Source organism: Neomonachus schauinslandi, chromosome 5, assembly GCF_002201575.2.
Source record: "Neomonachus schauinslandi chromosome 5, ASM220157v2, whole genome shotgun sequence".
Classification (NCBI taxonomy): Eukaryota; Metazoa; Chordata; class Mammalia; order Carnivora; family Phocidae; genus Neomonachus; species Neomonachus schauinslandi.
This window is the reverse complement of record NC_058407.1, coordinates 90,243,090-90,266,883: the sequence shown is the minus strand read 5'-3', so window position 1 is coordinate 90,266,883 and position 23,794 is coordinate 90,243,090. Positions and strand designations below refer to the sequence as shown.

General features: G+C 38.9%; 1 protein-coding gene across 3 annotated transcripts in view; it reads right to left on the bottom strand.

The window, feature by feature from the left end:
• PLBD1 (phospholipase B domain containing 1) overlaps positions 1–23,794 on the bottom strand; it is a 69,946-nt gene that overhangs the window by 14,238 nt on the left and 31,914 nt on the right. For all 3 annotated transcript variants that reach the window (XM_021690604.2, XM_021690602.1, XM_021690603.2), the window contains exons 3-6: positions 15,928–16,011; positions 14,458–14,596; positions 9,414–9,554; positions 8,828–8,972 (exon numbers count right to left, since the gene is read on the bottom strand). In XM_021690604.2, the coding sequence (XP_021546279.1) occupies positions 8,828–8,972; positions 9,414–9,554; positions 14,458–14,596; positions 15,928–16,011 (509 nt within the window). The remainder of the gene's footprint in view (positions 1–8,827; positions 8,973–9,413; positions 9,555–14,457; positions 14,597–15,927; positions 16,012–23,794) is intronic.

Below are 23,794 nucleotides of genomic sequence, written 5' to 3'. Positions count from 1 at the left end.
AACCCCTGAGTCTAGTGATTTTGAGCATGTTATTTAACCTTTCCGAACCTGTTTTTTTTTTTTTTTGAAAATGCAGATACAATACCCTCCTTGTGAGGTTTTCATGAAAATTAAATGACATCACACATACCAAATGTTTAGCTTAGTGTCAGTCCCAGTGGCAGGCACATAAATAGGAAATAAAAGTTGAGCACATACAAGTTTATAGCAATTTATTTAAAACTTGAGTGCTGCCTAAATCCCATAAAACTAGTTAGGTTCAATTCAAGTCATTTGTAATCAGGATGGCTACAGAGGAGTAGCTTCAAAGTCCAACCTCTGTGCTGAACCTACAGCATTGCATCTGAAATGTCTCGGTAATAATTCCTTAACATCTTGGATTCCTATTTTCAAACCAAAGTTGTAAGAGAGAGCAGTACCGAGAGAGAAGATGATGTCTTAGGCAGCCCTCACCTCCACCTTTGATTTTGTTTACCCTCTCTGTGCCCCTTGCAGTTCCTGCCATGTCCACATGGGAGTGTGTCATCCATTATCTGTGTCCCTCCTTTTCTTTTTAATTCCCATTCTCTTTTTTTCTTTCTTTCTTCCTTCTTTGCTTCCATAAATATTTATTCAGTAATTACCGTCATTGCAAGTCTATGTGCTGGCTCTGGGCGCACCAGGAGAATGTGGAATAAATGAATACCGAATATGAATATGGGCTCTGAAGAAATTATGCATTGGGTACCAGGAAAGCTCAAAGGAAAGACAGCTTACTCATAACAGAATTGAGTAAGAAAAAAAAAAGACAAAGATATCTGGAAAGTCTCCAAATTTTTGGAAATCAAACAAGACACTTCCAAGTGAATCATGGATTAAAGGAATCATGTGAGAAATCATAAAATATTCTAAACTGAATGGAAATGGAAACAAAACACACCAAAATGTGTCAGATGCACTGAAAGGAGTGCTTAGAAGGAAATTTATAATTTTATTTTCTTATAGTAGAAAGCAAGAAAGATAAATTACCTAGGATTCTACCTCAAGAAGTTAGAAAAAAAAAGTTAAGTGCAAAGTACGAGAGTAAATGATAAAGATAAGAATGGAAATCAATGAGGAGGGAAAATGAACAAACAATAGGAAACAAATCAATGAAAATAAAATCTGGCTATTGGAAAATATCAGTAAAATTGACACACCTCTGGCTAGACTGAATAACAAAAAAGAAGATATAGTATCATGAATGATTAAAAGGACTTAACCACAGATCCTACAGACAGACATTGAAAGGCTCATAGAAAACATTATAAATAGCTTTATGTCAATAAACATGATAACTTCAAAGAAATGAAAAACTCTTTGAAAGACAAATTTTTAAAACTGGCTCAAGAACAATTAGAAAACCTGAATAGTCCTATATCAATGAAAGAAATTGAGTTCATAGTTAAAAACTTTCCAACAAAAACCCATGTCTAAATGGTTTAATTGATGAATTCTATAAAACACTTAAGGGGAAAAAAAATATTACCAGTCCTACACAAACTCTTTCAGAAAACACAGAAGAAAAAGAAGTAATTGCAAACTCAGGTTATAAGGACAAGTATACCAGGACACCAAAACTATTATAAGAAACAATAGACCAATATCTCTCATGAATATAAATGAAAACATTCTTAACCAAATATTAGTAAGTTGAATAAAAAATGAATAAAAAGAACAATATGACTAAATGGGATTAATCCCAGGAATGCCAAGTTGGCTTCACATCTGAAAGTCAACCCATGGAACTCACCGTATTAATAAAGGAGAAAGATCATATGATCATTTTAATAGAAGCTGAGAATTTCACAAAAATGCATTAAACAAAAACATTAAACAAAATAGGAAGGGAGGGGATCCTCTTTAAACTTATAAGGGGTATCTCCAAACACCTACAACAAACATCATACTTTATGGTGAAACACTGAATACTTCTCCCCTAAGATCAGGAACTAGCAAAGGATTTTCATGCCACTTCTAGTCAACACCGTGCTGGAGGTCTTATTAGTGCAATCATGCAAGAAAACAAAGACATACAAGGGAAGGAAGAAGTAAAACTGCCTTTACTCAGAGATGGCATGATTATGTACACAGAAAAATCCCAAGAAATCTACAAAGAAGCTGTTAGAACTGACAAGTGAATTTAGAAAAGTCCCAGGATACACAATAAATATTCAAAGAAATTATATTTCTGTATTGTGATGGTTTTAAAATTTTCATATATTCTTTGACATTCTTCCATTTAAAAGATAGATTCTAATTTCCTTTCCTTGTGTGTGGGCTGGTCATAATAATGTGCTTCTAATGAATAGAATGTGGTGGAAGTGACAATGTATGACTTCTGACACTAGGTCATAATAGGCATTGCTACTTCTGCCTTGTTCTTTTGGGTCACTTGGTCTGCGGGAAGCCAGGCACCTCGTCATGACGTTACTTGAGCAGTCCTGCGGAGAGGCCCAAGGAGAGGAGAACCAACTTGCTGGCACCACCTTGTCAACCATGTAAGTGAGTCACCTTGGAAGTGTATTCTCTAGCTTCAGTTATGCTATCATAGATTTCAGCCCCCCAGTCTTGGAGTCCTCAGCTAAAGACCCAGATACAGAGACGTAGAGACAAGTCATCCTCACTGTGCCCTAATCTAAATTCCTGGTCCACAGAAACCATGAGATACTAAATTATTATTTTTATTTCAAGCATCTAATTTTTGGAGTGGCTTGTTATGTAGCAATAGAGAAACTCTAAAAGCAATGAACAATTGGAAAAGGAATAAAATATCAATTCTGATTAGAGTAGCATCAAAAGTTATTTTGATATCAAAATACTAAATGTATGTAAGACCCTTAAAATGAAAACTACAAAGCATCGCTCAAATTAAAGAAGACCTAAATAAACAGAGATGCAGTATTTGTGGATGGAAAGACTCAGGATTATTGACATGTCGATTTACTTTGAATTGATTTACAGATTCAATGTAATCGAAATCAGTAGCCCTTTGCAGGGAGGTCTTCCTGCAGTGGTATTAGCTACCTTTTTAGTGCTGCCATTCCTGTGGGATTTCTCTCTATGTCTGACTTCCTTGGTTCGTGACTGCACAGCCAAAATCAATAGTTGGCTGTATCCTGCAGGAGGGCTAGCACAGGGCTTTTCTCTTCCTCAGCTGTTCGGTAAAACAGACCATGGCAATTCAAAACCGGATGGGATGCTTCTAGAACAAGGTTATCCAGGGCTACCTTCTTTAGAGTTTCCAGATGAGTTATTTTTTGCAGGGCTCCTGCCTACATAAACACTTGAATGAAAAGGCAAATTGCAAAATTCATAGGCCCATATGAGGTATAGACACTTATAAATGAAGATTTAGAAAAATGGGTAGAGGAAGATACTAATATACTTGTCTAGTGTCCAATCAGTACATGTGAAGATTCTTTAGAGTGTCCAGGTACCATCTCTGTACATTCTTTATTATTTAAGTGCTTTGTTCCTGAATAATTGTACATTACCCACCATGAGAAAAAAGTAGCAATATTGTTATTATTCATAAAGCCAGGACACTTTGGAACCTGTCTGTACTGAAACAACGTAGATTTCTTTGCCTCTGCCGTTCCCTAACACCATTTCCTTAATGAGTCCGCCAGTCTGCAATCGATCATATGGCCTGTGAACAGTGGCTTCTAAGAACTCTCTCAAAAAATCGTTACTGCTCTTGTTAATGATGGCCACAGATGCAAGTCTTACCCAGAATATTAAGAAAAGTGTGAATGATACTTCATTTCTGCCATTCAGAATTTTATAGCACAAACGTACATCAACATATTTTCCTTTTGTGTCTGTCTTCTCTTGGACTCCTTATGCTGTAATCATTGCATTCCTAGAATGTGATTTCTTTCCATACCGACTCTACCCTGCCTTCCACACCCCCCCACGTGTGGGCAGGACAGGTGAGAAGCCAGTGGGCAGAGCCAGAAGGGCGATCCCAGTCTCCCAAGGAGTATCCATCCAGCTGAAGACTGGCCTGAGAGAGTAGGAACTTACCTCATGGGGGCATGGGATCTGCTGCAAAGGTCTCTTTGTGTCGTGGAGTGAGATTCTCCAAAGCCTTTGTAAGGGCCAGGCCTAGCCACAGAGGACTGCCAAACACGTGCTACAGAGGGTGCAGGGGGTGAGGTGACCACCTGAGGGGCCAGCACTGGAGTCTACAGTAAATTCCCTATTGCCTCCTCAGCCACGCTCCAGTGCTGTTGAAGGGAGGCAGGTCCACACACATGCTTTAGCCCGAGGGTAAGAGCGACCTTCGATAGCCTGGAGCCCTGACCACATGCGGTGTCTGACATGAGGGCCACCTCAAATCATCCTGTCACCAACATTCTGTCAGCTCAGTCATGCAGCAAATATACTGTGATGGCCAGCAGAAAGGATCTATCTGCTCACCAGGACATCCCATCGGCTTGAGTCCCATGTTTATGAGCAACATCTTGTTGAATGTATGGATAAGGATGGAGGGGAAGAGCTCTCAAAAAAGGGACATCCAAAGACCAGGAGCCACATGGGTTCCTGTCTAAGCTTAGCCCCACCTGGATGGCTCTGCTCTTCTGGCTAGTCCTGGGCACTAGAAGGATATTTGGGAAAATTTCTAATGTATGGTGATTAACATAACATAATAAAATAAAATTAAAAAAAAAAGAAAATACTTAAAGACCAAAAAAAAAAAAAAAAAAGCGTTCCCTAAATAATACATACATGGGGTGGGGACAATTTTTTTTTTTTTTAAGTAGGCTCCAACACAGGGCTTGAACTCAAGATCCTGAGATCAAGACCTGAGCTGAGATCAAGACTCAGACGCTTAACTGACTAAGCTACCCAGGCGCCCACTAAATAGGACACATGGGACGTAGGCTGACTCCAGGATGCCCTAGTACTGCCAACCTGGCTGGTCTCGAGGTGCTGGAGGGGGCACTTAGGAAGTTTTGAGGACAGCACTTCAAAGCTGGAACATCACTCACCTGAGCCTGAGGGTAGTCCCGAGGTTTATTAGCACCTGGCATACTTGTGGTCTACTTTTGACTTTCTCAGGGCATTTCATGTTAGTATCTTCAGGTGAAATAATTTCCCCAAGGGTAAAGGAAAGTCCTACTCAGTTTTTTTTAAAAAAAAAAAAACAGTCTGGGGCGCCTGGGTGGCTCAGTCGTTAAGCGTCTGCCTTCGGCTCAGGTCGTGATCCCAGGGTCCTGGGATCGAGCCCCGCGTCGGGCTCCCTGCTCCGCGGGAAGCCTGCTTTTCCCTCTCCTACCCCCCCTGCTTGTGTTCCCTCTCACTGTGTCTCTCTCTGTCAAATAAATAAATAAAATCTTGGGGCGCTGGGTGGCTCAGTCGTTAAGCGTCTGTCTTTGGCTCAGGTCATGATCCCAGAGTCCTGGGATTGAGCCCCGCATCGGGCTCCCTGCTCGGTGGGAAGCCTGCTTCTCCCTCTCCTACCCCCCCTGCTTGTGTTCCCTCTCGCTGTGTCTCTCTCTGTCAAATAAATAAATAAAATCTTAAAAAAAAAACAGTCTGGAAAAGATGGAAACTATTAAGCTACCAAGTCACCTTACCTTTTCTAGATTAAGATGGGAGTTATTATATTAATTTGTTTCCTTGACATAACCACCTCCATTTTTATGGAGTCACCTGGGGCTCTGGTGAACACAGAGCATGAGACTGACTTAGATAAATCTGAGTGTGCTGGATTACTACTGTTTCTTCTATTCTCCTACGCTGGACTACGACTTTGGGAGTGCCCTTGTGACAACTCCTATTAGGTCATTACCTCTCAAAGATTCTGGCTAGGAAAACGGGAGCCCATAGAAATTCCTGAATTGCTGGAGTAATTCAGCAGTCATTGTTGATACTGTTCTCTTCTTGAAGATGGATCTCAATCTTCCCTCCACATCCTGACTGACCATCTACAAAACATTACATGGCTTGAGGCACCAGATTATTGCCTCAGGCTTCTAAATGTTCTCTTGGCAACCTGTCTCGTCCTCCTCTTGCGTGGGCCAGGTAATTCTAATATGCAAATCTTTTAATGTCACTTCTACCACTTGTCACCTGAATGGTCTTCACTGTCCTCCATTCCGTCTTTCTGGCCTTCTCCACATTTTTTTTCTTGCCTATAGGCCTTTACACATGCTGCTTGGCCTACATGGAACATTTTATTGCCCCCTTGTCCCCATTTGCTAATTTATACTTGTTTTTGCGCCTCAACTTAAATTTTACTTTCTCTTGGAAGATCAACATCCCCAAACTAGTCTTCCCTATTATTTCATAAATCACACTTTAATCATTGCTTTTTTATTTGTCCCTTCCACCAGAATACAAATTTTGTTAGAATAGGGACTGCATCTGTCCTGTCTCCTGTCATAAATACTTCGCCTAACACGACAATTTCATAGAAAATTGTGGATGAATAAATAAATTACATAATGTTTACCACTCTATGAAGTCAGCCTTTATGTTAGTCTCATTCTCTAGATGAGAAAACTGAGGCTCTCCAAAGTAAAATCGTTAGATTTCGTACATGGAGGAACAGTTTAGGCTGTCCTAGCTCTATCATTTTCCTTTTGGACAACCTCAAAACAAAAAAATGTCTTTGTGTCTTGAAGCTAGTGTTTTTCAGGGCAATCATCTTAGTGGTCACTTCCACAGAATCGGGCAGCAGTGGGGTGGGGGTCATGATGTATTTATAAAAGTATGGATAGGTGCATTGGAAATCTTCAGAGTTATTTGTATCTTTAGTATAACGGTCTCTATACCATCCCAGTTGTCATCTTTAATATGGGTCTCAGCCAAGTCACAAATATTTCATGACTTGATTATTCCTGCTCTGACTCAGTAATTCTTAACACCCTTCTCATATCATGAAGAACCTCCAGGTCCTGATACCACACTCCTAATCCATGGCACTCCTCCACCAACAAACAAACAAGCCACCCCAGCTTTGTTCCAGGATCAACAGCGCACAGGGAATGAAGTTCACAGCAAAGCTTAGCTCCATATGAATCCAAAGTGGCGGGCAGATTCTTTAATCAAACAATTCTTTGTAATAGAAATGAGATCCTACACGTTTTTCATGTTTGCTGTTGAGAACAAAACTGTCCAATTAAAGAAAATACGAATCACATTGCTACACTAGCTCCTGTGAAAACACCTTGGGTTTTAAAAAAAAGTCTTGTTTTCTCTCAAATGCTCTAAAAAAGCTCTATTATCTATGTACCTATTCTGGAAAGATACATACATACGTGCGAATGTTAACAGACTTATACGTCTCATAGGAAATTCCTTCCCCATCACTACCTCTGGGATCCAGGATTATTAAGACTATGAAAGAACACCATTCTGCAGAGATTTCAAAGCAGTGCAGGTAACATCTGAACATTGCATTTTACTGCAAATGAGAGGAAGAATATGAATATTTGGCCTCGGTCTCTTGCCGTCCTTAAATTTCAGTCTGAAGGAATACAAAGAAGTCAAAACACAGTCTAACTCTGAGAGAGGAGAGCCCAGCCCCCCTCAATAATTTTAAAACAATTAAGCAAGCAATGACAAAGATGAAATCAAAGTATTTTCAAAGGAAGGATCAGGTCACAAGGACAGAAAAATACCAAGTTATGCCACTGATCAGAATTCCTAATAGGATGGTATTAATACTACCAGGAATAATAATACCAGAAGGGGTAATGATACTCTGACAAAGGTAGATAGATAAAACAGGTGGTTTGTATAACCACCCTGTAAGTTACAAATATGGAATTAAAGGTCAGAAGTGTCCACCTTGTATCTGTGTTGGACTCTTAGATGTTTGGTAAGAATTTTCCCCTTGCCTTTACCCATGACGTTTCCTGAAGAGGTAGCAAACCAACACTGAGGGGGCCATCCAGCTAGCAGACATGCTTCATTAGGTTCACACAATGGGTTTTGTTAAATCTATATTTCTATCTTCAGAAGTTGAAGGATCTGGCAACACTGACCTCCATATTGCTGAGTGACAATAGTCATTGGGAGCCGAGCACTTGGCGCCCTTTCAATGGGTCATGTGTTTGCTACAATTGTTTTCCCTTTTATTTTCTTATACCAGCCCTCCTTTATCCATTTTACATCATCTGCCTGGCCCCTTCAAGAATAGGAGCTTGCAACACCTACTCCACAGAGACTGTCCTTCCCACCCATCTCTACCTGTTCAAATTCTAGTCATTATTCATGGTTCATCTCAAGTGTCAGCCTCTCTTTCCTTTCCTTGACAATCCAGTATGAGCTGATCCTCTTTTGAATACTTTCAACATTCCTTACATTTTGGCTGTAGCCCACACAGTACCCAGTAATAATACCATTATTATCTGTATTGTACTTATCTTGCTAGTGTCAGATTTATAAGCTTACACATTCATTCAGCAAAAATTGATTAAGTACAAAGTGCCACATACTAGATTAAGTTCTGTGGATATTGTGACGAATAAAAGAAACAGGCCCTCGAGGAGATACCGAGAGCAGGATCTCTGTTGCCCAACCCGGCTTCCACCGCAGAACCTAGGAAAGTGCCTCGTACCTCACTTGGCATTTTTTGAAGTGAATTTTCGGCAGCCATTAACTTTGTTTACACCATTCCATTAAATAAAAGCATTAGAGCTGTATTTCTTCAAAAGGCATTCTGAAAATCAACTTTCATTCACGCATACTAACCTCTAAAGGTTTCTTCTCCCATTCCAGTTACTCTGAATCACCAAGGTTTCATTCTGAAAGAATACTCAGAGTACTCCGATGTCCCTCTAAATTTATTTACCTGGGTAACTGCTGAAAGAGAGGCGACTACTGCTGGTGTCTTTATCTTTGATGTTGAAGTCCCAGTGTTTATATATCCTGAGCATGGCTGCGTATGTGTACCAGCTTGAGTGAGCAAAAAAGATGTTCTCAAATCCGGGAAGAACCTATAGCCAGAATCATAGTGAATGACGCAGAGGTATATAGATAACTGACTACAAGTGTAGAAAGTGTACAGGGATTATGTCAATTTGGGTGTTCATTACTATATTTATTATCAGAAAATATGGCCAAGGAGCACAACATTAACCTCTAGTGTGCACAAAACAGACAGACTCTGTCCTTCAAGTATCCAAAATGGAAGACTGTGGGAGGTAGGAGTGGCAGGTGCATATGGCATGAGGAATGGTGGAAGAAACAGAGGTAACATCATGAACTTCCGATTCCCTCCATCAGCTCCTTCTAATTCTTAACTTCTAGACAGAGGACCCATGAGCTTATAGATGGCTCCAGCCAGGGTTGAGATGTGGCCACACTTGGATTGACATATAGAAAAAGTCTGCGGGGCCCGGAGCAAGTAAAAAGACAGAGGCTGCTATGTGTCTCACCTTAATGAGAGCAGAGCAATGTCCCATGTCCCATCTCTTAAAAACCTTCAGGCTGGAATTTTTTGTTTGAGAAACCGAAGGAATCAGATCCAACAGATCTCCAATGGCATTCAGGAACTGAATCTGGAACAGGGTCATGGGCTGGGGAAAAGACAAAGACCCTCTTAACAGTGATTTGTGACAGTTGGATGTCATTTTCTTGTTTTCTTGTTGTCAGGGATCCATTCAGTTATTCATTTGGGAAGGGTCTCTAATGGAACAAATGCACTAGATTTTATTGTAGCTTACAAAATAATTATTACCTTATGGTTTGTAAGAGATGTTTTGGCATGTTTTGATATCCAAAACACTAGCGGTATTTGGGGCCAAATAATTCTTCCTTGTGAGGGGTTGTGCACTATAAAATATTTAGCAGCATCCCTGGCCTGTCCCCATTAGTATCAGTAACACCCTCCTGGTTTTGATTACCAAAAATGTCTCCGGGCATTGCCGATTATGCTCTGGAGGGAGACTGCCCACAGTTGAGAATCACTGCTTTACAGCAAAATATTTAATGGAGATACTTTTTGATTTTGATTGTGGGTTTCATGAGGTAAATGCTCGACAGCATTTACCTCAAAGCAATGATCAGACTTGAACATGAACTTCATGCCAACTAGAGAGCACTGTGCCAGCAAAAGTCAGTCCACCAGAGTAGCCTGTGGCTGAGCATCTACAAATTGGCTTTTAGGCAGAGTTGGTGAAAAGACAAACACCAATGACATGTTAACTGGAAAACGAAAGCAAAGAGAGCAAAAACCAGACCCTGATTATTTATTTATGTGCATATTCTCTTTGTGTTGTCCTTTGACTAAGTCATACTTTCATTATTCAAAATTCAAAAAATGATGATGGGGCGCCTGGGTGGCTCAGTCAAATGAGCATCAGACTCCTGATTTTGGCTCAGGTCATGATCTCGGGGTCGTGGGACTGAGCACCACGTCGCGCTCTGCGCTTGAGATTCTTTCTCTGCCCCACCCCAAATAAATAAATCGTTAAGAAAAAATTATGATAAGATCAGTAGTGGAAATGTTCCTCACTCCTATCCTCCATTTGTTCGGGTACCACCCCGTCTCCAGTTTACCACTTTTATTGGTTTCTGTGTCTCTCTCCAGACTTTCTAATGTGTCTTATAAATACATTTTTACACAAATGGTAGTGTATTATATGCACTACTTTTCACCTTGATTTTTCTTCCTCTTAATATTTTTCACTCGTTTTGGCAATCTTTCCATATTAGATGTAAAAATCTTCCTCATTCTCTTAAACAGTATTCCAGTAAATGGATTACACTATATTTTAACCAGGATTATACTGATGGACTTTGAGGGGCTTTCTAGTCTTTTGCTGTTATAAACAATGTTACAATAATCCATCTTGGACCCATGATTTTGTATGTGTGTAAGTCCACCTGTAGGACAGATACCTAGAACTGGTTTTGATTTTAATAGACATTGCCAAATTGTCTTCATAGGGCTTTTTTTAATAGACACTCTTCCAGCCTCAACAACATACTGAGTTTATCTCCAATTGGATAGGCAGAAAACAGTATCTCATTATAGTTTATATTGGCAATATTTTATGAGGAATAAGGCTGAGCATGTTTAAAAACCTTTGGATTTTTTTTTTTTTTTGCAAACTGTTCATATGCCTTATTTATTTTTCTCATTCTTTTTCTTATTAACTTTTAGGAGTTTTTTAAATATTAAGAAGATTAGTTCACTGCCTGATATGAATTGCAAATACTATTTTTCAGTTTTTAATTTGCCTTTAATTTTTTGCTTTTTTAATTTCTTTAGTTTATTTTTTTTAAAGATTTTATTTATTTGTCAGAGAGAGAGAGAGGGAGGGAGAGAGAGAGCACAAGCAAGGGGAGCGGCAGGCAGAGGGAAAAGCAGGCTCCCCATGCCTTTATTTTTTTAATTAAGAATGATACCATACAAAAAAAAAAAAGAATGATACCATACATATGAAAGAATAAAGATGCATATGCACAATTTAAGAAGAAAAAAAACACTTATGAACCGACCTGACAGATTAGGAAATAAAACATTAGCTGTGCCTTGGAAGCCTCCAATCTCATCTCCCTCCTTACCAGCAGTAACCACTCTGCTAAATTCTGTGTGGCTCATTACCCCCTTTTCTGTTACTTTGTCATCTGTGTATACATCCCCAGACAGTGTATTTTTAAATTTGTCTGCTTTTGTGTTTGTATAAATAGAATCATATTGCGTACATTCTTCTGTTCAACATTGTTTTTTTGGCATTCATCAATGTTGATCGTGTAGAAACAGCACATTCATTTTCATTGCTATAAGGTATTCAATTACATGAATATATGGTACCATGATATACTTAACGATGAACATTTGGAGCGTTTCCAGTTTGCAGCAAAACAATGGTACCGTGAACTTTTATGTACACAGACCCCCCCACGTACAAGAATGTCTTTAATCTCTGAGTGGATTTGCTAGGTTGTAGAACATATGTTATCTTTAAATGTTTCAAGTAACATCCAATCCTTTTCCAAGGCAGTTGGAACAATTTACTCAATCCAGCAGTGGTTAAGATTTCCCACTTCCAGTGTGTAATAGAATCCCATTGAGGTTATTTATTTATTTATTTTTATTTTAAAGATTTTCTTTATTTGAGAGAGCAAGAGAGCAAGAGAGGGAGAGAAGAGCACAAGCAGGGGAGTGGCAGAGGGAGAGGGAGAAGCAGACTCCCTTGGGGATCCCAATTTGAGGGCCCACTCTGGGGCGATCCCAGGACCCTGGGATCATGACCTGAGCCGAAAGCAGATGCTTAACCAACTGAACCACCCAGACCCTCCCTCATCAAGGTTTTAATCTGTGTATCTTATTGAAATTAAGCATTTCTCCACATTTTTATGGGCTATTTTTGTTTCCTTTTCTGTGAAATTCCTGTTGATATTTTTGCCCATTGCTTTTTTTTCTATTGGGTATTTTCTTTTTTTTTAAATCTATTTGTTATTCTTTACGTATCTCTGAAACAAACCCTTTGTTAGTTAAATGTATTGCAAATATTTTCTCTTGGTTTGTAGGTTATTTTTCCACTTTCTATACAGTGTCTTCTGATGAAAAGAAATTTAATTAGCTGAATTTATATTTTTCTTCATGGCCAGTACTTTTTTTGTCTTGTTTGAGATATTGTTGCTTACCCTAAAACACAGTCTCCTAGGGGATGCTCAGTGCTACTGGATCAATGCTACTCTCATTATTTCTAAGCCTTCTCAAGGGGGCAAAGTAAGAAAATATGTATTTTTTTAAGGAAGCTAAAAGTAATGATTTCTTGCCTCTATAACTTTAAAAACTACAAGGTCTCAACTTCATTGACTTTTCTTATGTTGAAAATCTTGATATTCAATGTATTTATTTATTTGCTTTATCTTACTATATTTATAAAATTTTAAAATAACAACACTAATATTATTGCTAAAGTGAGATTACTGAATTACAGTTTAAGGTTGTTTTGTTTTTGTTTTATGGTGGTGGTTCTTGTCCTTAGGATGTATCCCATTAAGGATGTATAGTGATAACTGTGTTAAGGTCACTGGAAATAACCACTCTCTGTGTGGTTATGCCATGAACTTGATATATAGTTAGATATATTCATGCCAATTCATTTTAAGATTTTAGGGACTGTTTTTCTTCCGTGTGATTAAATTTTGTTTTATAATTATGAACAGCATTTACATGGTTCCCAAGTCAAATATATATAAAGATACATTCAGAGAAATGTATATTTCATTCCTGTACCCTCCCTTTTCTTTTCTCCCTTTTTTGGTAGGTAATCTTTTTTTTTTTTAAGTATTGGGTTTATTCTTTCATTGTTGTTTATTCTTGGCAAGTTAAGCAAATCAATCTATCTTTCCATCATCTTATTTCCATTTCTTACGTAAAAGACAACAAACAATTCACACTGGTCTTCACCTTACTTTTTTACACTTCATACCAGATCCTGAACCTCACTCCATAACAGTATTTGGAGATCTACCTCATTCCTGTTACAGCCACATCATTTACACAGCCAGTCTTCTATGTATTTGGCTGTTTTCAGTGTTTCTGATATTACAAATTATCTGCAATGAAGAGACTGGCACATAAGCCATATTGAATTTTTGTCTGTGAACCTTGGTGATAATCGTAAAAATGGGATTCCCAGATCAAAGGGTATATGAGTAGGCGATTTGGGTACTGAGTGCCAAGTTTTCTCTCCATAGCAAATACACTGTTTTGTATTACTACCAGTATTTAGGGAAAGGGCTTTTTTTCCCCCTTAGTCCTGCCAGCAGGGTAGACATTCACATTTTGGAATTTCTGCCAAATTGACAAACGAGAAAGTAGAGAAGTATGTTTCAGGATGGTTTTAACGTGTATTTCTAAACTTATGAGTAAGGCTTGGTTCATATGATTAAGAATTTTTTGCATCGCTTTTCTGTGAACTGTCTTTTTGTTTATTTTGTCCAATGTGTGTGTGTGTGTGTATATATATATATATACCCAGTGTGTGTGTGTGTGTGTGTGTGCGTGCGCACAAATGTGTGTCATAGAGGGTGGGAAGCATAGAACTTGTACTCTTAGACATTTTGTCCTAACAGTTATATCACCAAAGATACTAACTTTATTAGGTTAGTTAAACAGCCAGTACATTCATTCAGTACATTCTTTAACCTACTCCAGAGCATAGTATTATGAAAGAGATTAAGAGCTAAAGAGATTGTGTGTTAAGCTTGAATTTTCTGTCACTGAGTCAGGTGCTAGCAATATAACAAGACAGTGCTTGTGTGCAAGAAATTTATGTGCTAGTCCTAATTTGACCTGCTTCTAGGTTGCAATGTTATTTTAAAGGTAATTTTCAGTATTCTTGCCATTCTTTCAATATTCTTGCCATATTTTAAAGATAACTTTCAATATTCAATATTCTTGGCAATAATATTGCCAAATGCCAATATAAATTCTGAGCAGCTTTTTAAAAATCTTACCTTTGTCCTTTCTAACTTAGCCCTCCTCATTGCTCCTACATACAGCCCATTCATTTGTGTCATAACATAGCCTATATGTCTCCAAAATGGGTCATCCTTGTAATCTTTCATGTTTTTCCGGGTCCACTGATCTTGCTTCCTGCAAGAGAAATTAGATTTGCTCTAGAGATCTCCATGGTTGCTCATCCAAAGCTAAATTAAACCCAGGCATTTAGAGATTATATATTCAGATACTTATGCTAGTGTAATTTACATTCTGGATCTTGTAACATTCCAATCATTTTGAAAGGCTAACAGAGCAAATCCTAAATGATTTGCAAATTCTTCCTAGGACTACGACTCTTCCTTGATAGCTTCCTGCATGCTCTATCTAGGTCTAACATTTAGCCTCTTGTGATACTGAAATCTACAAAAGTCAAGGATAGACCATCCAAATGCATTTCATATAAAACCACAATGTCTCACTAAATCGGTACAGATAAATCATTAACTTTTTTTCGTATATGGAAGTCATAAAGTTAAAGAACAACAACGACAACAAAAAACTCCTAAGGACAGGGTAGTTTATATACGTTTATATTTCTCTCCAATCGTTTTCATAGTTTGAGTCATTCGATTTCTGTTGTTACCAGTAACTGCCTCAACACCTCTGTCCTAGCATGCTTAGCAAGAGAGTCTTGTTTTTTACAGTCCTTCCATTCTGTCTCTCCTCTTTTAGTTCTCTGCACTTTCTAGGGAATGATTTGACATAACTCTGTATACTGAAACTTATTTCTGATTTGTTCAGTCTATCTCCAGATCAGCCTTAGAATACAGGTCATTGCTTCACGGGATCTAGCCCAATAATTTTTAACGATGCTCTGTAGGACTTTAGCGTTCGACAAAGAGGTTGCTCAATGTATGATCTGGAGGGCCAAAACAGGAGCCCTTTTGTCCCCAGATTAATCACAGTCACAAATATAAAACAAATCCCACATATAAAACAAATAGACAACAACTTTTCTGAATATTGAGAATTACTAAGTTTCCAGAAGACTTATTACAATGACCATGTTCTCTGAGGATGTTCAGAATAAAGACTAGTAACAGCCAGTACTCCAGCTAAGAAGAGTAACCAGGCCCATGACACAGAAGCACCTCAGAGGGAGGAGGAGGGATCCCTAAAGGATCCTCAGGCGGAAGCAGTCCAGGCATTTAACTTTGCCTTCCTTACACTGATGGTGTCTTCCTCCAGATGTGTAATCGATAATGACATTCAAACTGACCTTTGAAAGAGCCCAAATGAGAAGACATGTTGTCTGCAACCAGTTTTCATGTCATTACCCAAATGTGCTAAACCTTACCACAAGACCAGCTCTGGAGTCCTGCCTAAGAGATAGAAAAGCAAATTGGCAAAGGAAAAATTGCTCTTTGCAATGACAGATTCAGGCCCTGCAGTCTCAACAACAAGAGGAAAGCTATTATACATACTCCATAAAATCTTGCACTTTATCCACAATGGAAGGTTTCTTAATCAACTGTGGGTAGAGGTTAATGAAGTGGTCATACATGTGTCTGAAACAGAAGAAAATAGTTACATTTCTATTTTTCTTCATAGAGTAGTCCATCATAGCAGATTATACAATTTTTTGGACTAACTATAAAGTCCCCCTATTGCAAACCTGTCCTATCTTTTTTTTTTTTAAAGATTTTATTTATTTATTTGATAGAGAGAGAGAGAATGAGAGCACAAGCAGGGGGGAGTGGGAGAGGGAGCCTTAGCAGGGAGCCTGATGCCGGACTCTATCCCAGGACTCTGGGATCATGACCTGAGCTGAAGGCAGACGCTTAACCAACTGAGCTACCCAACCCCCGCCAGATATAGATTTAGTAATAAATAATGTACAGTACTACTTAGGTTTCTGAACAAAACATAAACAAGATCATACTATCACTCTAATATTTAATTCTCTCACCACAACATATGTTATCATCTGCAGTTTAAATTTATTATTTTCATCTGCTGATAGTATTCCATGGTATTACTACATAAGAATTCATGCATGCAACCTCAAACATTGTTGTAAATGTCTCTTCTTACATATTTGCATGTTCTTCTGGAATATATTTAGCATATATAAAAGTAGAATTGTGGCGTTGAATAGCCTATATTATCTATAGTTACTAGATATTGCCAAGTTGTTGTTCATAGGGATTGTACCCATTTATATTCCCACCAGCTACGGATTAGACTTCTCCTGGCTCCATAGCCTCACCAACACTTGGTATAATCACACTTTTTAATTTTTTTTTTTGAAGATTTTATTTATTTATTCATGAGAGACAGAGAGAGAGAGAGACAGAGGCAGAGGGAGAAGCAGGCTCCCCGCGGAGCAGGGAGCCCGATGCGGGACTCGATCCCGGGATGCGAGGATCATGACCTGAGACGAAGGCAGTCGCTTAACCAACTGAGCCACCCAGGTGTCCCACACACTTTTTAATTTTTGACAATTTAGATGGTTTCTCATTATTTTAATTTTCTTCCCCCCCCCCCCAGATTATTGGCTATTTGGGATTCTTTATTTTAAAACTTATTTTTAAAATAATAAATAAATAAATAAATAAAACTTACTTAAAAAAATAAATGTGGGGGCACCTGGGTGGCTCAGTAGATTAAGTGTTTGACTTCGGCTCAGGTCATGATCTTGGGATTCTGGGATGGTGCCCCGTGTCTGGTTCTCTGCTCAGGGGGAGAATCTACTTCCCTTCTCCCTCTTTCTCTGCCCCTTCCCCCACTCATCCTCTCTCTCTCTCTCTCTCTCAAATGAATAAATAAAATCTTAAAAAAAAAATAAATGTGTTGGGGCACCTGGGTGGCTCAGTCAGTTATGTGTCCGACTCTTGATTTTAGCTCAGGTCATGATCTCAGGGTCGTGAGATCAAGCGCTGCAATGGGTTCTGTGCTTAGTGTGGAGTGTGCTTGAGATTCCCTCTCTCTCCCTCTTTCCTTGCCCCCACCCCCCCATCCCCACTCACATGAGTTCTCTTGCTCTCTCAAATAAATAAATAAATAAATTAATTAATTAAATTAAATGTGTCTCATGCTGTAAACATTTTTTAATTGATATAATTAACATATAACATTGTGTAAGTTTAAGGTGTATAATGTGTTGATTTGATACACTTATAGATTACAATATAATTACCACTGTAGCATTAGCTAACACTTCTATCACATCACAAAATTATTTTTTTTGTGTGGTGAGAACAATTAAGATCTAGTTTTGTAACAACTTTGACATTTATAATACAGTATTGTTGACTATAATCACTACATTGTGCAACAGATCTCCAGGACTCATTTATCTACTAGTTACAAATTTGTACCCTTAAACATCTCCCCAATTAATTAATGAAAATAATCCATTTATATTTATTTTGATTTAATATGTTTGTGTTTGCACAATCTTTTCTGTTTTCCATTTACTGTTTCTTTCTTTGTCCCCCTTTTTATGTTTCCCTTGTTTAGATAACATTTTCATTATCCTTCTTTTTACTTCTGCTAATTTAAAAGCTGTAAAATCTATTTCTATTCTTTTAGTGATTATCATTAATTTTTAGAAACATTCATAACTATGAATTTCCTTATAAAGTCTAAATGAATTTTATATTTCTCTCCTCTTCCAAACATGATTCATATTTTAGCAAGTTTTAACTGACCATTGACACCCCATCATAGTATTGTTCAAAGATTTAGTTTTATTTTTTTAATTAAAATTTTTCTATTAAAATATCTTTTTAACTTTTACAATCAAATTTTATTAACTTCTTTGTTTCTTGTATTAACTATTGCTCCTTATATCCCAAAATTTCCCTCCTGCTATTTTTGTTAATGTACACACTATTATAGTTTAATAGAAGTCTGTGGGTGGTAAAACATTTTAATTTATGTATATGAAAATATCCTTATTTTGCCCTTGCTCTTAGATGATTTAAATGGTTATAGAATTTGAGCTTATTTTCCTGTAGTACTTTTAAAATATTATTTTCATATCATCTGGTTTTATTGTTGCTGGTGAGAAATGTGTTGCCAATCTAGCTGAGATTCCTTTGTAGTCAATGTCTTTTCTTTCTAATATTTTTTTTAAGATTTTATTCATTTGACAGAGAAAGACACAGCGAGAGAGTGAACACAAGCAGGGGGAGTGGGAGAGGGAGAAGCAGGCTTCCCACTGAGCAGGGAGCCTGATGCGGGGCTCAATCCCAGAACCCTAGGATCATGACCTGAGCCGAAGGCAGACACTTAACAACTGAGCCACCGAGGTGCCCCTCTAATAGCTTTTTTAAAAAGATTTTATTTATTTATTTGTCAGAGAGAGAGAGAACTCACAAGCATGGAGAGTGGCAGGCAGAGGGAGAAGGAGACTCCCCATTGAGCAAGGAGCCCAATGTGGTATTTGATCCCAGGGCCCTGGGATCATGACCTGAGCTGAAGGCAGATGCTTAACTGAAGGCAGACGTCCCTCTTTCTAATGGCTTTTAAGATTATTTGTCCCTGGCATCTTTGGGTTGCTCAGTCGGTTAAGTGTCTGACTCTTGATTTTGGCTCAGGTCATGATCTCAGGGTTGTGAGACTGAGCCCCGTGTTGGGCTCCACACTGGGCGTGAAGCCTGCTTGAGATTCTCTCTCTCCCTCTCCCTTTGCCCCTCCCCCCCAAAAAACCATTTTTTTATAAGATTATTTATCCCCAATTTTCTGTAGTTTCGCCCACAATGTTGTAGCAACTTAATAGATGTGTCTTCCGACTAAGGACTCATGTGTTTCTAAATGTTGATAAATTCTCAACTATTACCCTGTCAACTATTGCTTAGCTGCAATTTCCTCCAGTCACTTTTTCTGGGATTCCTAATAGATGTATGTTGGAGTTTCTTAATCAAACTGCTCTATCTAATAGCAGGTCTCTCATTATTTTTACCCTTTATCTCTTTGGGAAATGTTTTATGTAAACTCAATAATAATTTCCGATTCAGATTTTTTCTCTGTGTCAAGTTCAGGGTTTGCCCATTTATCATTTTTTTTTAATTTCCATAACTTTCATTTATAATATTTCACAGTTTCTTTAAAAGTCTACCTGTCCTCTTATTTATTCCTTTTTTGTTTCATAAATTCTTCAAGTTTTACATCATTTATAACTAAGAGTGTCTTAGGCATATTTAAAGCCTTTATTAAACCCTTCTATGAAATTAATCTGGAGTGTATTCATGATATTATTGTTGATTTTGTTGACTGTTTTTCTTTCTTTCTTTTTTTAAAGATTTTATTTATTTATTTATTTATTTATTTATTTATTTATTTATTTATTTGACAGAGAGAGACACAGTTAGAGAGGGAACACAAGCAGGGGGAGTGGGAGAGGGAGAAGCAGGCTTCCCACCAAACAGGGAGCCCGATGTGGGGCTCAATCCCAGGACGCTGGGATCATGACCCGAGCCCGAAGTCAGGTGCTTAACAACTGAGCCACCCAGGCGCCCCTTGTTGACTGTTTTACTTAGCAGTCAATTTCTTTGTGTATTTTGGAACTTTGGTATGCAAGCATTTCAAGTTATTTGTTTATAGTCTCATATTCTCTCTCTCCTTTTTTTCTCTCTCCCTACCTCCACCACCCTCCTCTCACTTTTCCCTAAATGACTGCATCTGACTCTATGAAAACCAGGTCTTATAGTGGCTTTTTGGGAACTTCTTTCCTATGGGGATATTGCAGATATATCTGTAATTGAACCAGCACATGGATGATTTGGTTCTTGTTGGCCCACCCCAACCCCCCCCCCCACAATCGTAAGCTCATGGTTTCTTATAATCTGTACACTAGGATGCACATCAGTATAAACTATTCTGTGGCCTCTTAATTTTATAAACCGTCAAAAGCATCGAGGTTACTTCGGTTCAGCCTCGACTCAGCTCACTCAAGTCCTGAGGCCTTCACCCATCAGCGGGGATGGCTGTCTCTGCCTGTTTCATGCCAAGAGCCCAGCAGATCCACAATTCATCACTGTTTTCTATAACTATTTCTGGCTCAAAAGATGTTTAATCTTGTTTTGGGACCCACTGTATTACTATAATGCTTTCTATATATTTTATCTACCTTTTGCTATAAGTTTGGAGCAATGCTCTCTGGACTGAAAATTTATCTAAGGTCCTAGTTCTGGTTTTTATTTGATGCTTTTTACTGACTGAGGAAGGTTGGCATTGTAAACAGGAGGTGGTGACTCAGATTCCAAGAACAGGATGCTATACTTTGGAACTTTAGATATCATTTATCTAGTAATTTCCAGAACTAAAACTGATAAAATGAGAATAGTTCTATTGCCAGTTAGGTAAACAACATTAAAATCCTTTGAAATCTTTTATGATCCTTGAATTCAATAAATTCACTTCATGAGAGCTTTTCCTTCAAATTATTTCTAAATCTTTTTTAAAACTGAGTTATCCCATTTAACTTTTGTTCACATTATTTTTTTATGGTGCCACATTTATATTATTAAGTTCATCACGTTTCTCTATCTACCACCTCTAAAAAGGAGGGAGAGAACAGCAATAAAGCTAGACAGATCTGTGGGTGACAAGAAAGGGACCTTCTGCCTGGGCTCATACTCCAGGTGAATGGAATACAGAAACTCCCTGTGAGTTTGATGACGTGATTTAGTTGCTTGGGGAGGAAACAACCCATAGTTTGCCACCCCACGGCTTCATGGAGAAGTGGAGATGGCTGCCTGGGCTGTCTGGGCTCATGAACCTTGCATACCTCAGTGAGCTCTGGGGAGCAGTCAAACTTTTTTTTTTTTTTTTTTTGTATGGCCTGACAGGGAGTAAGTGGACATTGGACTAGCTGGGGGCAGAAGACTACTTACACTTGTGGTGACTACTGCCAACTCAGATGGCACTGATTATACAGCTGGAGACCAGGGACACCACAGAAACCTCATCAGATGTCACACAGGGAAACATCCAAGCTAAAGACTGAACAAGATTGTTCCAATTCGGTGGATGCCAGAGAAGGACAAAGGACAACCACTGATTAAACATCTCCCCTCCCTCCAAGGTGCAGCAGTAATACCAGTCCATGCTGAGAAAAAGGGTTTGGAAGAGGAGTGAAACATTCTTAAGTGACTCAGTTTAAATAATAAGTTATTTGTTTGTATAGAAATGGCTATGGTAACATGTTCTGCCATCAGGAGTTTCTTAAAATGTTTTATATAAAAACAAAATTCTATTTTGGAAAAAATAGTTTGTAAGCTATAGACCCACAAGGCTCATTCAGGTAAAGAAACAAAAAAGGTCTTCATAATCCTTACCCAAAGTCTTCATCACTGTACACTGCCTACTCTCCATCCAGAGTTCTAGATCCTCTCAATTTTTTCAGTCTATTTCAAAATAGAGCTAGGTTTCTCAACTGGAGTGATTTTTTCCTCCACAGGGCATTTGACGATGTCTGTAGGCATTTTTGGTTGTCACACTAGGGGGTGTGTCGGGGGCAAGGTGCTGCTGGCATCTAGTGGGTAGAGGTCAGGGATGCTGCTAAACACCCTGCAATGCACAGGACAGCCCCCACAACAAAGAATTATTTGACCCAAAATGTCAATAGGGCCAAGGCTGAGACACTTTGAAACAGAGGAACATGAATCTTGACTTGGGGGTGGTTGCTGAAAATGTCCACATAACAGTAGACAGGACAGATGGAGGTATAGATGGGTAACTGGGTTGGAATCATGGAGCATTTATTTCTCTTTTTTGGTTGGGGGTGGGGGGACCAGATTTTTCTACTCTGACATTCAGAGCAGGGGAAGAGACACCTCCACCTTGAGATAACAGATCCTGCCCCAATCAGGAGCCCTGAGGACTACAGTCCACTTTCCTCAGGTTGAGGCCCTTCTCTGATCCCTGGGTCTGGGATTCTACACTTTTGTGTGGTAGAGCAATAGAGGACAGCAGTTAAGGGTAGAGACTTTGAATTCTAAGTTTAAAGGTTGACTTCACTACTTCTAGGTGGCATGACCATAAGCAAGCTGCCCAACTTCTCCGTGCTTCCAAATTCTCATCACGCAGAGCCAACACTAGAATCCACCTCATGGATATGTTATGTTGATTCCAGCTCTGCGGTGTGTAAAGTCAGTAAGTTTCCTCCTAAGCTGGCCGAGACTTTGCTTACCTTTACGTCTCTCACATGCATGTGCATGTGAGAATCATGAAGACACACATACTCCCACCCTACCCCGAGTCTCTTTGCATCACGTTAATACCATATCATTTAGTACCTGTTAGGAGCTGTCTTCTACTCTTTTCTAATTGCTTTAACTTTCTGGCCCTGAGACCATAACAAGCTCCTCTAGAATTTCCTATAGCAATGAAGCCAACTGCTTGCGTACATGTATATGCGCACTGAAACTCTAGCTAGACAACCTGGTCCCTGCTTACTAGCGTTGTGACTTTCGGCTTGTTACTTAACTCCTCTGTGCTCAAGTGTTCACGTCAATAATAATGGGAATAATAATATGTACATCACAGTGTTGTGGAGTAAGTAATTTAACTTGTAAAATGCTTTGCACAGTGTCTGGCCCATTTTAAATGCCATATAAGAGCTAGTCATCGCCATCACTGTCATCATCATCAGGAGGAGCACCTTGTGTTCATGGGAAGGTCCAAATAATTACTAGTTCTTGGGCCATTTGATATATTTGAGGATGGGAATGTGTCTCACTTTGCTTTGCCTACCGTCTTGAGCGGGAAGCATGTTGAGTTTCTAGCATCGAAGGAGAAACGGGGGGGCTGTGGAAGGGATTCTTGAGGTATTTCTTGGGAGGCAGGCCAGAAACAAAAGGGACCACCTTCGACTAACTTCCTCTACTTGTGCCATAATCTTGCTAGAACCTCCTTTCATCCTAGTTTTACCAACTGTTGTGTCAACAATCAACTTAAATGGTGTTCTCTTTGAAGAATGTGCTCAGGAGCTAACCCGCCCCCTGCCTTTCTCCCCCTCCCCAGAGCCTGGCACAAGGCAGTGTAACATGTGTTTGCTGCAGTGAATTGGCTCGCTCCAACTAGAGAATTCCAGAGGAGATATTTCAGCCACTGCCTCAGCCACACACGGGCTCAGCCACTTTATTAAAAACTGGAGCAGACCTGGTACCCACACCCTCACCATCATTCTTTGCAGAAAGGTTTCATGACTCATTTTACTAAGACCCATCTAGGACTATTTATCAGCTTTTACATCATTAGTGAGACATGAGATACTCTGATTAGGGAGCCAGCCCATCAAGTTAAAAAACTCAGGGAGAAACTCCATTTGGCCATGGTTGC